General features: G+C 40.0%; 1 protein-coding gene across 1 annotated transcript in view; it reads left to right on the top strand.

Annotated features, from left to right (window-relative positions):
* The window catches only part of si:dkey-178e17.1 (tricarboxylate transport protein B, mitochondrial), a 56,996-nt gene that overhangs the window by 26,853 nt on the left and 13,430 nt on the right, over positions 1-16,713 (top strand). The window contains exons 4-5 of the mRNA XM_061898317.1: positions 13,441-13,579; positions 13,647-13,731. Coding sequence (XP_061754301.1) covers positions 13,441-13,579; positions 13,647-13,731 — 224 coding nt within the window. The remainder of the gene's footprint in view (positions 1-13,440; positions 13,580-13,646; positions 13,732-16,713) is intronic.

Genomic DNA, 16,713 nt, shown 5'->3' with positions numbered 1-16,713 from the left:
ATATTATCTGTAACTAAACAACCCGCCTGTTATTTTAAGTAATATGCCAGTAATGACAAACTATTTTTTTTAAAGAAAAATACCAAATTAATTATACATATCATTTTCTGTTTTCTCAAATTACTTTCAAATTCATGTAAAATAACAGTAATTAACTTTCATTAAATATGTAACTTGTTATATAAAAGTCTATGTCCATACTAACAATCTAACAGTTTTATATGTAATTTTAAGGTAAATCCTATTTTTTTAATATTTGTGTGTATTTTTACATTCAAGTCGAAAAATATATGTAGCCTGTTATATAAAGGTTTATGCTCATACTAAACATTTAACATTTTTCTCTGTAATATGACACACGTTGGTGACTGCAAGACATACTTGATCAACAGCCAACAGCCATACAAGTCACACTGAAGGTGGCCGTACAAACAACTTTAACACTGTTACAAATATGCGCCACACTGTGGAGCCACATCAAACAAGAATGACAAACACATTTCAGGAGAACATCTGCACCGTAACACAACATAAACACAAGAGAACAATTACCCAGAATCCCATGTGTTACAATACACACCCCCACCGCCAAACCCTGCCCACCTCAACCAACGCACGGAGGGCGGGGTGTTTGGTGCTAACGGGTTGTATAATATAGCCTGGAAGAGTCATGAATGCAAGGGATTCTGGGCAATTGTTATGTTGCGTTTGTAATGTGTTACTGTGAGGATTTTCTCCTAAAAGGTGTTTGTCATTCTTGTTTGGTATGGGTTCACAGTGTGGCGCATATTAGTAAGCGTGTTAAAGTTGTTCATATTTCAACCTTCAGTGTAACCTGTATCACGCAGTATGCCTTGCAATCTCATACGTGTATCTGCGGAAACCTCATACAACATGTTACTGGACTGGCAAGCTGTTTGTACATGTTGTGGAAGGTGTCAAAGGCAATTGCTTCATAACACGCCCTTATTCTTGTTATCTGGGTGACCAACCACCAGCAGATATTCGCGAGAATGGATGCGGCTCCCATTGTCTTCTTTATTTTGTGAAACGGGTCAAACTGGCTCTTTGAGTGATAAAGGTTGCCGTTCCCTGATATATATATATATATATATATATATATATATATATATATATATATATATATATATATATATATATATATATATACGGTAACCTAACCCTGGACCTACATTGAAAATACACGCAACCCTAATTCAAAATGTCGGACATTTAACGCATTTAAAAAAAAACGCCCGTTGCTCTACAAAAGAGGACATGTCCGGGGAAAAGAGGACGTATGGTCAGCCTAGGTAAATGAAGGGTGCAGTTTCATACACCTACTTTCCCTCACCATAAAACAAATATTAACACAAAGACCACACAATAGCCCTCGTTTGCAGATGTGTTTTTATAGTAAATGTAAGAATTTTAGATAGAAAGTTAAACATTACTATGTTTCTCTTTTTCTTTTCTTTTTGTTTGTGTTGGTGAAAGGGTAAAGTTAAAGAGTTGAAATTTTAAAGAGACTAACATTACACGTTTTTTGAGTGTCTGCAAACGGTTTGTGTCTGGAGCCTTTCAAATCAAATCTTCCACGCCCTACCCTCTAAAAAGTATCCAAATTTCCCTTTTTAAAATGTACATCGTTAAATATGTATCTTGAAGTTATTTTTCCGCTGTTTAAAAAAAAAAAAATCACAATGTATAGCTTTGCCAGTCACAACATTAGGTACACTTGCCTACTTGGATCGAGCTGCATAAAAAATAGCTCACCACATGTCGCACATTGTGATATAGTGCACATGCCATGATTAGATGAATACTAGACCTAATCTTATAATTTATTGCATCTCCTTTACCAAGTTGTAGTGTCATAAAGATACTGTCTTATTTGATGAAATTAAGCGGCTAATCCAATTTGTACTTGCTTGTCCATGTTGACACAATAGTCCCACATAAAATATTGGAGACAAATAAGCATGGAAGTATTTATTTTATAGACATCAGAGCAGGCAGGAGAGAATGACACAAGAAAGAATAACATCGGAGCCTCCAGGCATCGGCACAAGAGAGCAGAGCAGAAAGGAGGGGCCATTGCAAGAAATTTGTGATGTCACAGGTTGGCCGCTGTTAAAATAAGATAGCATAGTTCAGAGGCATCCAAAAACTGCGTGCAAGTTTAAGCCAAAATGCATGAACCTGATGATTTGATGCTTTGGCATTAACGCTAGTATCCAACATCGTGACCACATTTATCAGTCAGAGAAGAGGGAGATAATCATATATCCCCTTTAAAGAACACAAATCTTCCGCCATGCTGCCTTCTACCTGCAACCGGAACTTGCACACTCCAATTATTTTAGTCCATTATCCATAATGCTAAGCAGAAATGCCACGCCGCTCTTGAGAGTGATGATGTTGTTGTTCTCTCACAGCAGTGACATTTACTTTCTGTCAAATGCAAGCACACACACACACACACACACAAGGCAGGGTTTTACTCCCTTTCTCGTTTAATAATTTTCCCCCTTGTGTGTACGTATCTGCATGTGTGTGTGTGCTTATGCGCTTGTCTGCATGTTGGAGAGACAGATCCAGTCAGGCGCAGCAAAGATGTCACTCAAACCCAGGCGGTGTCGCTCTCAGTGGGCCCCAGTCTGGGAGGCTTTGTCAGTATATGTGTGTTTGTTTGTGGGCAATATGCTGGATGTGTATTTAAAACAAATAATAATAATTATACCCCTCAACATTAAGTTACCTGCTGTACACTATACTTCATATGGTACACTATCAATTAAGCTGTCTGCAGGGTTTTAAAAAGTAGTTGGATACATGGATGATACAGCAGAGGATTGGGAGAATGTCATGTGGTCAGATGAAACCAAAATAGAACTTTTTTGTATAAACTCAACTCGTCGTGTTTGGAGGAAGAAGAATACTGAGTTGCATCCCATGAACACCATACCTACTGTGAACCATGGGGGTGGAAACATCATACTTTGGGGCTGTTTTTCTGCTAAGGGGACAGGACGATTGATCCGTGTTAAAGAAAGAATGAATGGGGCCATGTATCGTGAGATTTTGAGCCAAAACCTCCTTCTATCAGTGAGAGCTTTCAATGGTTGACCAAATACTTATTTTCCACCATAATTTACAAATAAATTCTTTAAAATTCCTACAATGACAATTCCTGGATTTTTTTTTCACATTCTGTCTCTCACAGTTGAAGTGTACCTATGATGAAAATTACAGACCTCTGTCATCATTTTAAGTGAGAGAACTTGCACAATCGGTGGCTGACTAAATACTTTTTTGCCCCACTGTATGTAAAGAAGATCATCCAAATACTGTATTATAAATACTTACTGCAGTCCAGAAAGACACACATGGGCTACATAATGTTTTAATCTAATTTAGGTAATGTTACATAACTTAAATGAACCTTGTATCAAAATATTGTTATTTAACACACACACACACACACACTCACACACACGCACACGCACACATGCAATTATGATATTAAAACAACACTGCAATGCAACTACATCAGCAAAAATACATTTAAAAAGGTTTTCTAATGTTGTATCGCATTTATATTCCAAAGAAAATAAAGGTTTCACATTTAGAAGGTTAGCTTTGTTTAATACATTGGCTCTTTTTTGTTTTATCCAATGTCCCCATCACTTTACTCTGCTACTGCCTCCTGGCCTCATACTACCCTTTTCTTTCTCCCCCATCCCATTAGCTAATTGCCTGTCCCCCATCTTGTGAGGCGCAGTATGCTACTGGGTCATCAAAAAGACAGGCCAAGGATGGACGATAGGGCTGTTGACCTCTCCTTCCCCTCAACATTTCATTCACGTCTCCATTGCTCTCTCCCGCCAGCCTCCTTTACTTAAATTAGGTCTAACTGGGGGTTGAGAGATGTGGTGTGAAGGGGTCAATCAGTAAGTGTATGGTTGGCGGTTTGACTGAAGGATAAGCACAGAAAAAAACCTCCTCCCATTTGAACATGATACTACCTCTGACCCACCCGGTACTAGATGAGCTCGATACATGTATACACACACCACTTCACAAGAGGCAGTTTAGTCAAAAATAAAACAAGAGAGGGGCTTTTCTACACATCCTAAAATAAAGCCTGGATCCATCAAATGGATAATATACTGTTGTGGTCAAAAGTTGACATACACTTGTGTGACAGGTCTCCAGCCTTCATCGTGTGGGTCGTTGTGACCATCGATGCAAGACACTTTGTAGCAGGTTTGACTCTGGTTTATTATTTCAATAAATGCATTTTCCTGCCTGTCGGTCGCGCCAATTTCTATCTAGCACGCCGTTTCTTCCTGCTCTTCGCGGCGCACCTTTCGGTGGCCAGTGGCTGTGTCTTCTGCGGGGTTCATCTTGTTCTGGGTCGATCTCGTCGCTCTCGTGGCCGGTTGTTGTTTTCTCTCCTACGTCTGTCACGATTGCTCCTCCCTCTCCCCTTTTATGCTGCAGCAGAAGATGCAGGGATTGAGAGCAGGTGTGTTGTGTACGCACCTGACTCTGATGGCTGCAGTGTCGCTCCAGGCGTGCCCCCGCCTCTCCGTTCTGCTGCATGCTCCGCCTCCTGGCCACCATCTTGGTCAGGACCGCTGTTTGTCCTCGCCCGCTGTCGGCTCGTCGGCTCCGTCTCTCCACAACTTGTAAAGAACGGAATGTAATGGCTGTCTTGAGTTTCCAATCATTTCTACAACTCTTATTTTTTTGTGTTAGAGCAGCGGTTCTTAACCTCGTTGGAGGTACCGAACCCCACCAGTTTCATATGCACATTGAGTGAAAAAAAAGAAAATACATTTTCAAATTCAAGACAAAGTTAAATATTTTTTTACTGTTGCACAAAATGATCCATGCATGAACATCACCTTGTTCAAAGAACAAAACCATCACAGTGCATGAAATCACAACTAATTACAAACCTAAAAATCAGTGTGACTTCTGCTGTTGCCATATCCTCAGGCCGGCTCACCGAACCCCTAGGGTTGGATCGAACCCAGGTTAAAAACCACTGTGTTAGAGTGATTGGAGCACATACTTGTTGGTCACAAAAAACATTCATGAAGTTTGGTTCTTTTATGAATTTATTATGGGTCTACTAAAAATGTGACCAAATCTGCTGGGTCAAAAGTATACATACAGCAATGATAATATTTGGTTACATGTCCCTTGGCAAGTTTCACTGCAAGCTTCTGTTTGAATTTTTGACCACGCCTCTTGACAAAATTGGTGTGACACGCATCAAAAGTAGTAAAGAAATGGCTAAATCAGGCTAGAATTAAGGTTTTAAAATGGCCTTCCCCAAGTCCTGCCTTAAAAGTGTAGAAAACCAGCACATTTAGCTGAACTGCACCAATTTTGTCAAGAGGAGTGGTCAAAAATTCAACCAGAAGCTTGCCAGAAGCTTTGAATGGCTACCAAAAGCGCCTTATTGCAGTAAAACTTGCCAAGGGACATGTAACCAAATACAGTGGGGCAAAAAAGTATTTAGTCAGCCACCGATTGTGCAAGTTCTCCAACTTAAAATGACGACAGAGGTCTGTAATTTGCATCATAGGTACACTTCAACTGTGAGATACAGAATGTGAAAAAAAAATCCAGGAATTCACATTGTAGGAATTTTAAAGAATTTATTTGTAAATGATGGTGAAAAATAAGTATTTGGTCAACCATTCAAAGCTCTCACTGATGGAAGGAGGTTTTGGCTCAAAATCTTACGATACATGGCCCCTTTCATTCTTTCCTTAACACGGATCAATCGTCCTGTCCCCTTAGCAGAAAAACAGCCCCAAAGCATGATATTTACACCCCCATGCTTAACAGTAGGTGTGGTTTTCTTGGGATGCAACTCAGTATTCTTCTTCCTCCAAACACGACGAGTTGAGTTTATACCAAAATGGATACATGGATGATACAGCAGAGGATTGGGAGAATGTCATGTGGTCAGATGAAACCAAAATAGAACTATTTTCCACCATAATTTACAAATAAATTCTTTGAAATTCCTACAATGTGAATTCCTGGATTTTTTTTTCACATTCTGTCTTTCACAGTTGAAGTGTACCTATGATGAAAATTACAGACCTCTGTTCTCATTTTAAGTGGGAGAACTTGCACAATCGGATACTTTTTGGCCCCACTGTATTAACATTGATGTATGTGTACTTTTGACCCAGCATAATTGGTCCCATTTTCAATAGACCCATTTTAAATTCATAAAAGAACCAAACTTCATGAATGTTTTTTGTGACCAAAAGAATGTGCTCCAATCACTCTGTAACAAAAAAAATGAGAGTAGTAGAAATTATTGGAAACTCAAGACAGCCATGACATTATGTTCTTAATGAAATTAAACAATGGATGTCCGCTAACTTTTTGCAACTCAAGGCCAAAAAAACGGAAATGCTGATTATCGGTCCTGCTAGACACCGACCTCTATTTAATAATACAACTTTAACATTTGACAACCAAACAATTAAACAAGGCGACTCATTAAAGAATCTGGGTATTATCTTCGCCCCAACTCTCTCCTCTGAATCACACATTAAAAGCGTTACTAAAACGGCCATCTTTCATCTCTGTAATATCGCTAAAATTTGCTCCATTCTGTCCACTAAAGATGCTGAGATCATTATCCATGTGTTTGTTACGTCTCGCCTCGATTACTGTAACGTATTATTTTCGGGTCTCCCCATGTCTAGCATTAAAAGATTACAGTTGGTACAAAATGCGGCTGCTAGACTTTTGACAAGAACAAGAAAGTTTGATCATATTACGCCTGTACTGGCTCACCTGCACTGGTTCCTGTGAAATTAAGATGTGACAAAAAAGTGTATGTGTGTAGGTACATATTTTTGTATTGTTTGTTGGGGGGCAGCTTGAATGTGGATGCTGAATGACTATATTTCTTTTTGTGTTGCAGAATTATTAGAAAAGGTAACTTAATTGAATGTAAAAAATGTATGTTGGGCATATAAGCTTTTTTGCTTCTGCCTGTTTCAGTCGTGTTATTCATTTTTGAATCGTGATCTATGTTTGAATATGTTTTTGTTAGACTGAAAATAAACTGAAACTGAAACTGAAACTTTAAGGTTTTACTACTTACGTATAAAATACTACACGGTCTAGCTCCATCCTATCTTGCCGATTGTATTGTACCATATGTCCCGGCAAGAAATCTGCGTTCAAAGGACTCCGGCTTATTATTGATTTTTAAAGCCCAAAAAAAAGTCTGCGGGCTATAGAGCGTTTTCATTTCGGGCTCCAGTACTCTGGAATGCCCTCCCGGTAAAAGTTCGAGATGCCACCTCAGTAGAAGCATTTAAGTCTCATCTTAAAACTCATTTGTATACTCTAGCCTTTAAATAGACTCCCTTTTTAGACCAGTTGATCTGCCGTTTATTTTCTTTTACTCCTATGTCCCACTCTCCGTTGTGGAGGGGGTCATGTCCGATAGCCATGGATGACGTACTGGCTGTCCAGAGTCGGGACCCAGGATGGACCGCTTCCCTGTGTATCGGCTTGGGACATCCCTGCGCTGCTGATCCGCCTCCGCTTGGGATGGTTTCCTGCTGGCTCCGCTTTGGACTGGACTCTCGCGGCTGTGTTGGATCCACTATGGATTGAACTTTAACAGTATCATGTTAGACCCGCTCGACATCCATTGCTTTCGTCCTCTCCAAGGTTCTCATAGTCAACATTGTCACCGACGTCCCACTGGGTGTGAGTTTTCCTTGCCCTTATGTGGGCCTACCGAGGATGTCGTAGTGGTTTGTGTTGTGGTTTGTGCAGCCCTTTGAGACAATAGTGATTTAGGGCTTATAAGTAAACATTGATTGATTGATTCTTTACAAGTGTATGTAAATTTTTGATCGCGACTGTATGTGGGAGCTTTAAGTTTGGATATTTTAGTTGTTGTATTTTTTTTCATTTTTTTTTTACTACAATGTTAGCACTAAAGCTCACATAGCTTTGCTAATCTTTGTGTACCCCTGTCACCTTAATGTTTAGTGGTTGTATTCTATGTGATTCGTGCAATCTGTTTGACAAGTTCAGAGTTACAGTGTACTGAAGGTACCTCAGTTTTTGTTATTTTTCAGTTCAGGGTTTTCAGTTCAAACTGAATTGTATAAAAATGCAACTATTTTTCCCCTTAGGAAACACTGGCAGTGGAGATTTTGAGGTCAGACTGAGAGCTTTAGAACAAATTGGCAGTCCAATTTAATAATTTAGTGTCGTCTGCAGACATTGCAGTGTAATTTTCTTACGTTTAGCCTGCTGGTGAGAGAAAGATGTACGTTTTGGGATCCAAACCTGGTAGTGTGTGACCAGTGTGACAGCAGAGCAGATGTGGCGAGTTAATAAGCAGAGGAAAATCGTGCAATAGAAAAGCAGATGGATTTAAAAAGATGAAAGTTATTAGGGAACCACGTAAACATCTTTAGCAGACTGGCCGAAGCCAAACAAGAACACATATCCCTCGTCTCTCCTCCCCCACATCTTTTTGATAGATTTACTGGACAGCATCCTCCCGATCCCACCTATAAATAACCTTCTTGTAAAGGACATGCTGGCAAAACAATGTTAGATTGCATTGACGTTTCAAGCCAACCTCTTTCCATCCATGGCTGCCTTTCCCTCATCACTCACTAGTTATTGAGGCACACCGGTTAGTTTGTAGCGTCTTTTAGAGGTCCATGCAGAGCTTGCAGCGCTTTCTGCACTTAAAGAATGTTGTCTTTTGAAATGGTTTTGCCCAGCATCCTTGCTTTTCTTTTATCCTGAGCACAACACAATAAAGGTTTGCTGTCTAATTCCGGCTAAATAACACTTGTTTTGTTGTGTGGCTTTTATAATCTATAACTTGGGTCTGCAACCTTTACTGTCAAAAGAGACATTTAGTCGGTTATTCCACTAAAGAAAAATGGTATAGAGCCGCAAAACGTAACACAGCTTATAAACTTTTAAAAGTTTTAATCTGTTTTTTTTTTTTTGTTTTAAAGGGAAAATTAAAATGTCTTCTTTTTTCTTTTCTTTTTTGATAAGTATTCATGGTTAGCTTACCCAAAGGGTCGCACACTCGAGAAGCTGAACTGAACAGACAGGCTTCTTATATCGTCTACTTCAGTGTTTTTCAACCTTTTTTGAGCCAAGGCACATTTTTTTCATTGAAATATTCCGGAGGCACACCACCAGCAGAAATCATTAAAAAATGAAACTCAGTTGACAGCAAAAAGTCGTTGTCGCAATTGTTGGATATGACTTTAAAGCATAACCAAGCATGCATCACTATAGCTCTTAGGTGTACTGTCACCGCCTATCACATCACACCCTGACTTATTTGGACTTTTTTTTGCTGTTTTCCTGTGTGTAGTGTTTTATTTCTTGTCTTGCGCTTCTATTTTGGTGACTTCTCCTGTTTTGTTGGTATTTTCCTGTAGCAGTTTCATGTCTTCCTTGAGCGCTACTCCCCGCATGCACTTGGTTTTAGCAATCAAAAATATTCAAGATGTTGCTATCCTTCTTTGTGGGGACATTGTTGATTGTCATATTCGGATGTACATTGTCTTTGCTCCACAGTAAGTCTTTGCTGTCGTCCAGCATTCTGTTTTTGTTTACTTTGTAAGCCAGTTCAGTTTTATTGTGTTCTGCATGGCCTTCCCTAAGCTTCAATGTCTTTTCTTAGGGGCCCTCACCTTTTGTTTATTTTTGGTTTAAGCATTAGACGCCTTTTTACCTGCACTTTGCCTCCCGCTGTTTACGACATCTACAAAGCAATTAGCTACCGGCTCCCACCTACTGATATGGAATAGTAAAACGTGGTAATTCTGCCGATCTCCAGACAGTACAGAAACTCAATTGTCATGTCATGTTGAAATGTACTTTGTGGACGCCATCTTTGCTCACCACGCTGTAAGTCTTTGCTGTCGTCCAGCATTCTGTTTTTGTTTACTTTGTAGCCAGTTCAGTTTTTGTTTTGTTCCCTAAGCTTCAATGCTTTTTCTTAAGGGCACTAACCTTTTGTTTATTTTTGGTTTTAGCATTAGATAGCTTTTTACCTGTAACCTGCCTCCCACTGTCATCTGCAGATTGGGATCACGACAAACCATGTTCCGACATCTACAAAGCAATTATCTACCTGCTGCCAGCTACTGATATTGAAGAGTATTGATGAGTTTTTTCTTGAGCCCTGGTGTGGGATTTGAGCCGAGGATGTTGTTGTGGCTTGTGCAGCCCTTTGAGACACTTGTGATCTAGGGCTATATAAGTAAACATTGATTGATTGAAGAGTATACATTGTTACTCTGCCAATCTCTAGACCAGGGGTCGGGAACCTTTTTGGCTGAGAGAGCATGAAAGCCAAATATTTTAAAATGTATTTTCGTGAGAGCCATATAATAATTTTTAACACTGAATACAACAAAAAGCGTGCATTTTTAAGTAAGACCAACATTTTTAAAGTATAATAAGTCTCTTATTCTTTTTAATAAGATTTTTATTCTGAAGTTAACCAACAATAATTAAAATATTTCTTACCGTTAATGCGACATCATGAACAGGTATGGTAGAAAACGTTTGGATGGATTAAAATGCATGAGAATGTTTTATATTTTGAATGTTATTTTTAATACTGATTATTTTATAATAGTTTTGTCTATATTGTCACACAACTTTTATGCTTAAGGGCGGTTGCTATAATTATTGTCAATTGTGCTGAAGTGGTATTTTTCTTTGTCTGTGCAAAGCTGGGAATCCAAAAGACTGCCAGCCAGTCTGGTATTAGTGTCTGTGTCCAGGAACGGCCTGCTAACTGCCAATGCCGAACACCGCCGTGACGTAGACAGAGCAGAGAGACAAGGCGATATCACCAGCGTCAACACATTTGCATTTTTTTATAACCATATATTGTGTCTAACTAGAGTTGTCGACATTACCCCTTTCCCTCAGCGACAGCTTCAGGCTGTTTAATAGATGTCATCAGTGTTTGAACCTGACAGACTACCAGCGGATATATTAATTTCTTATCGTGTTAATCAATGTCAGCTAAGATTTATCTGAGAGCCAGATGCAGTCATCAAAAGAGCCACGTTTGACTCGAGAGCCATAGGTTCCCTACCCCTGCTCTAGACAGCACCAGCACTCAACAACACATCATTTGCAGACTATAATTACTGGTTTGCAAAAAATATTTTTTACCCCAAATATGTGAAATTACATAATCTCCCACGGCACACCAGACTGGATCTCACGGCACACTAGTGTGCCGCGGCACAGTGGTTGAAAAACACTGGTCTACTTGCCTCCCAGCATACACAAGACTTTAAAACAACGTTGAGAACTCACTGAATTAGGTCCTGATGTTGAGTAACTCAAACATAACGTTTGAACAACATGCTTTTTAACAACGTTTAATCAATATTGGGTCCTGACGTTGATTTGAGCATTGAACTGTGGGTAATTTCCCAACCAACAATGTGGATGCAACATTGAACATCAACATTGTCTCAATTTACTAATTCCACTATTTTGCAACGTTGTTTCATAGTCAGTTTTAAAGGACCTGCATGTATGATTAACGTTGTTTTAATGTCTTGTGCCTCAGAACTCAGCCTGTCTGCATTCACGGCAGTCGGAAATCATAGAACTCTTTTAAAAAATGCTAACTTTTCTCACTGCGGGCCCCGTGACGAGGTGGCAACTTGTCCAGGGTGTACCCTGCCTTCCGCCCGAATGCAGCTGGGATAGGCTCCAGCACCCTCCGTGGCCCCGAATGGGACAAGAGTAGAAAATGAATGGACGGAGTTAAAAATCTAAGGGAGCCACAGTAGGCAGAAGAGCCTCGGGTTGCAGACCCCTTGTCTATAATGTTTTGTAGGCTTTTAATTTTTACTGTCAAAATAAATACAACTAATTAAATTATATGTTTAATTTTGCATGCGCAAACAGTCAAGAAATAAGGAAATGTATATGCACTTACCGGTAATGTATGTATTACACCTTTGACAAAAAACAGTTTAGTGTTGCCTCATTTTTGTACTCTTACGTCTCGCCTTGACTACTGTAACGTATTATTTTCGGGTCTCCCCATGTCTAGCATTAAAAGATTACAGTTAGTACAAAATGCGGCTGCTAGACTTTTGACAAGAACAAGAAAGTTTGATCATATTACGCCTGTACTGGCTCACCTGCACTGGCTTCCTGTGCACTTAAGATGTGACTTTAAGGTTTTACTACTTACGTATAAAATACTACACGGTCTAGCTCCATCCTATCTTGCCGATTGTATTGTACCTTATGTCCCGGCAAGAAATCTGCGTTCAAAGGACTCCGGCTTATTAGTGATTCCCAAAGCCCCAAAAAAGTCTGTGGGCTATAGAGCGTTTTCATTTCGGGCTCCAGTACTCTGGAATGCCCTCCCGGTAAAAGTTTGAAGTGCCACCTCAGTAGAAGCATTTAAGTCTCACCTTAAAACTCATTTGTATACTCTAGCCTTTGAATAGACTCCCTTTTTAGACCAGTTGATCTGCCGTTTCTTTTCTTTTTCTCCTATGTCCCACTCTCCCTTGTGGAGGGGGTCCGGTCCAATCCGGTGGCCATGTACTGCTCGCCTGTGTATAGGCTGGGGACATCTCTGCGCTGCTGATCCGCCTCCGCTTGGGATATTTTCCTGCTGGCTCCGCTTTGGACTGGACTCTTGCGACTGTGTTGGATCCATTATGGATTGAACTTTCACAGTATCATGTTAGACCCGCTCGACATCCATTGCTTTCCTCCTCTCCAAGGTTCTCATAGTCATCATTGTCACCGATGTCCCACTGGGTGTGAGTTTTCCTTGCCCTTATGTGGGCCTACCGAGGATGTCGTAGTGGTTTGTGCAGCCCTTTGAGACACTAGTGATTTAGGGCTATATAAGTAAACATTGATTGATTGATTGAAATGTTCAAATTAACGCAATCCATATTGCCTTGTTTGGCTCTATGTTCTTTCTTTAGGGCTAACATTTTCAATCAGATTATTACTCATGATAGTTTATTTGGCAAAACATTTTGTTTTTGACAGCTCAACTTTTTAAAGAATGGATTAAAAAACATTTCGATTGAGTATTGTTTGTGTTATGGTTTTTTGTCATTGTAGATGACAACCATCCCACTTTATGAAAACAGTTTTCTGTAAAGCTAAGTTATTTTACAAATGATCTTTCCCCCCACAATTGTTTTAAAAATGTAACATCCAATGCTATGTCGCAAAAGAAAAAAAGAGCCATAACAGCCATGCTGTTTGTTCTCTATTAGATCATTATCAAAATCAACGGCTGCAGTTGCAGTCAAAATGTGCTTCCAACCCGTTTTGCCAAACTGCAGACATATTGACAACTGTTTACATATTTCTGCTCAGGTTTGGTGTGTTTGAGTTCCTCAGTAACCATGCAAAGGACAGTTCAGGCCGACTGGACAGCACTCAGGGTCTGCTGTGTGGACTTGGAGCTGGGGTGTTGGAGGCCGTGTTGGTGGTTTGTCCCATGGAAACCATCAAGGTAGGACTATGACATAGACTATTCAGTGTTCGGTATTTTATTGTTTTTTTTCCCCCAATCTCCTAAGGTCAAATTCATCCATGACCAGACTTCAGCGAATCCCAAATACAAAGGTTTCTACCATGGAGTAAGAGAGATAGTTCGCGCTCAAGGTACATCCCAGCGTAGTTTATAGAGAGAGTATGGCCAACCCTGTTTCAGGCGATCTCCTCAATGTTTGGTCAAAATGACCACAGGGCACCATGTTTGCTACCACTTAAAGCTGATGCAACATGTTGGCGGTGTTTCCTCGTTTATTTTTCAACGAGTAAAAGGGCATATTGTGCAGCATGGGGCTGAATTGGGGAAAGATTTTATAGAGTTTCCCCAACAACCCGGAACGAAGACAAGTGATGGTTTGCTGACAACACTGGAGAGCCACCAACTACAGTTTCTTGTGCCAAGTAAACACAACACAAAAGCTGCATTTTTTTCCAGGCCAGAACACACAAAAGCTAACACAAATCATAACAGAAGAAATTATTACGCTTTAGAGATTGTGTGACAGAAAACAACTCATTAAAACTGAAATTTTGCAATCTGCATGGCGTGGTGGGTAGAGCAGTTGTGCCAGAAACTTGACGATTGCAAGTTCGATCCCCGCCTCCTACCATTACAAATTACTGCCGTTATGTCCTTGGGCAGGACACTTCAACGTTGCCTCCAGTGCTGCTCACACTGGTGAATGAATGAATGACTGATAGGTGTTGGTCGGAGGGGCCGTAGGTGCAAACTGGCAGCCACGCTTCTGTCAGTCTATCCCAGGGCAGCTGTGGCTACAAATGTAGCTTACCACCAGCAAGTGTGAATGTGGAGTGAATGCATGATGGGTTCACACTTCTCTGTGAAGTGCTTTGATTGTCTAGAAAAGCACTATGTAAATGTCATTCATTATTATTATTATCGGTAACAGGAGAAGAAAAAGTCAAACACAAAATACAAATAGACAAAGTAGACATTGAAATAGTAAAATATCGTACAAATGATAAAAATTAACTGGAAATCTCATCGAGAAAATATTCAACATGAAGAGACAGAAAGAATCACAAACTCCGTTTCCATATGAGTTGGGAAATTGTGTTAGACGTAAATATAAACGGAATACAATGATTTGCAAATCATTTTCAACCCATATTCAGTTGAATATGCTACAAAGACAACATATTTGATGTTCAAACTGATAAACTATTTTTTTTTTTTTTTTGCAAATAATCATTAACTTTGGAATTTGATGCCAGCAACACGTGACAAAGAAGTTGGGAAAGGTGGCAATAAATACTGATAAAGTTGAGGAATGTTCATCAAACACTTATATGGAACATCCCACAGGTGTGCAGGCTAATTGGGAACAGGTGGGTGCCATGATTGGGTATAAAAGCAGCTTCCATGAAATGCTAAGTAATTCACAAACAAGGATGGGGTGAGGGTCACCAATTTGTAAGCAAATTGTCGAACAGTTTTAGAACAACATTTCTCATCGAGCTATTGCAAGAAATTTAGGGATTTTACCATCTACGGTCCATAAAATCATCAAAAACTTCAGAGAACTCGGAGAAATCACCGCACGTAAGCGATGATATTACGGACTTTTGATCCCTCAGGCGGTACTGCATCAAAAACCGACATTAGTGTGTTAAGGATATCACCACATGGGCTCAGGAACACTTCATAAAACCACTGTCAGTAACTACAGTTGGTCGCTACATCTGTAAGTGCAAGTTAAAACTCTACTATGCAAAGCCAAACCCATTTACCAACAATACCCTGAAACGCCGCCGGCTTGGCTGGGCCCGAGCTCACCTAAGATGGACTGATGCAAAGTGGAAAGGTGTTCTGTGGTCTGACAAGTCCACATTTTAAATTATATTTGGAAACAGAGGACGTGGTGTCATCCAGGACAAAGAGGAAAATAACCATTCGGATTGTTGTAGGCGCAAAGTTTAAAAGCCAGCGTGTGTGATGGTATGGGGGTGTATTAGTGCCCAAGGCATGAGTAACTTACACATCTGTGAAGGCGCCATTAATGCTGAACGGTCCATACAGGTTTTGGAACAACATATGTTGTCATCCAAGCAACGTTATCATGGACGCCCCTGCTTATTTCAGCAAGACAAGTGTTACAACAGCGTGGCTTCGTAAAAAAAAGAGTGCGGGTAGTTTCCTGGCCCGCCTACAGTCCAGACCTGTCTCCCATCGAAAATGTGTGGCACATTATGAAGCGTAAAATACGACAGCGGAGACCCCGGACTGTTGAACGACTGAAGCTCTACATAAAACAAGAATGGGAAATAATTCCACTTTCAAAGCTTTAACAGTTAGTTTCCTCAGTTCCCAAACGTTTGTTGAGTGTTGTTAAAAGAAAAGGTGATGTAACACTGTGGTGAACATGCCCTTTCCCAACTACTTTGGCACGTGTTGCAGCCATGAAATTCTAAGTTAATTATTATTTGCAAAAAAAAATAAAGTTTATGAGTTTGACCATCAAATATCTTGTATTTGTAGTGCATTCAACTGAATAAGTGTTGAAAAGGATTTGCAAATCATTGTATTCCCTTTATATTTACATATAACACAATTTCCCAACTCTTATGGAAACAGGGTTTGTACATCAATAAGGAATTAAGTAAAATATGCTCCGGGTACTCCGGCTTCCTCCCACCTCCAAAGACATGCACCTGGGGATAGGTTGATTGGCAACACTAAATTGGCCCTAGTGTGTGAATGTGAGTGTGAATGTTGTCTGTCTATCTGTGTTGGCCCTGCGATGAGGTGGCGACTTGTCCAGGGTGTACCCCGCCTTCCGCCCGATTGTAGCTGAGATAGGCGCCAGCGCCCCCCGCGACCCCGAAAGGGAATAAGCGGTAGAAAATGGATGGATGGATGGATGTTCTGGACCAAAAATTACTCCATATTCTCTACTGCTCGCTAGTGTTACTGTTTATGAATTATTGTGCAGAAATATCGGAAAATAACAAAAAAAATGTTTTTGTTGTTATTTTCCCATATTTACACTTATTCACTTAACCATGTCACACAAAAAAAGATCAGTTAGAATAATACATATTGTTGGCAAGCGAGAACTTTCGAACCCGTTA

The sequence above is a fragment of the Nerophis ophidion genome, linkage group LG01 (genome assembly GCF_033978795.1).
Source record: "Nerophis ophidion isolate RoL-2023_Sa linkage group LG01, RoL_Noph_v1.0, whole genome shotgun sequence".
NCBI lineage: Eukaryota > Metazoa > Chordata > Actinopteri > Syngnathiformes > Syngnathidae > Nerophis > Nerophis ophidion.
This window is presented reverse-complemented; position numbering and strand designations above follow the sequence as displayed.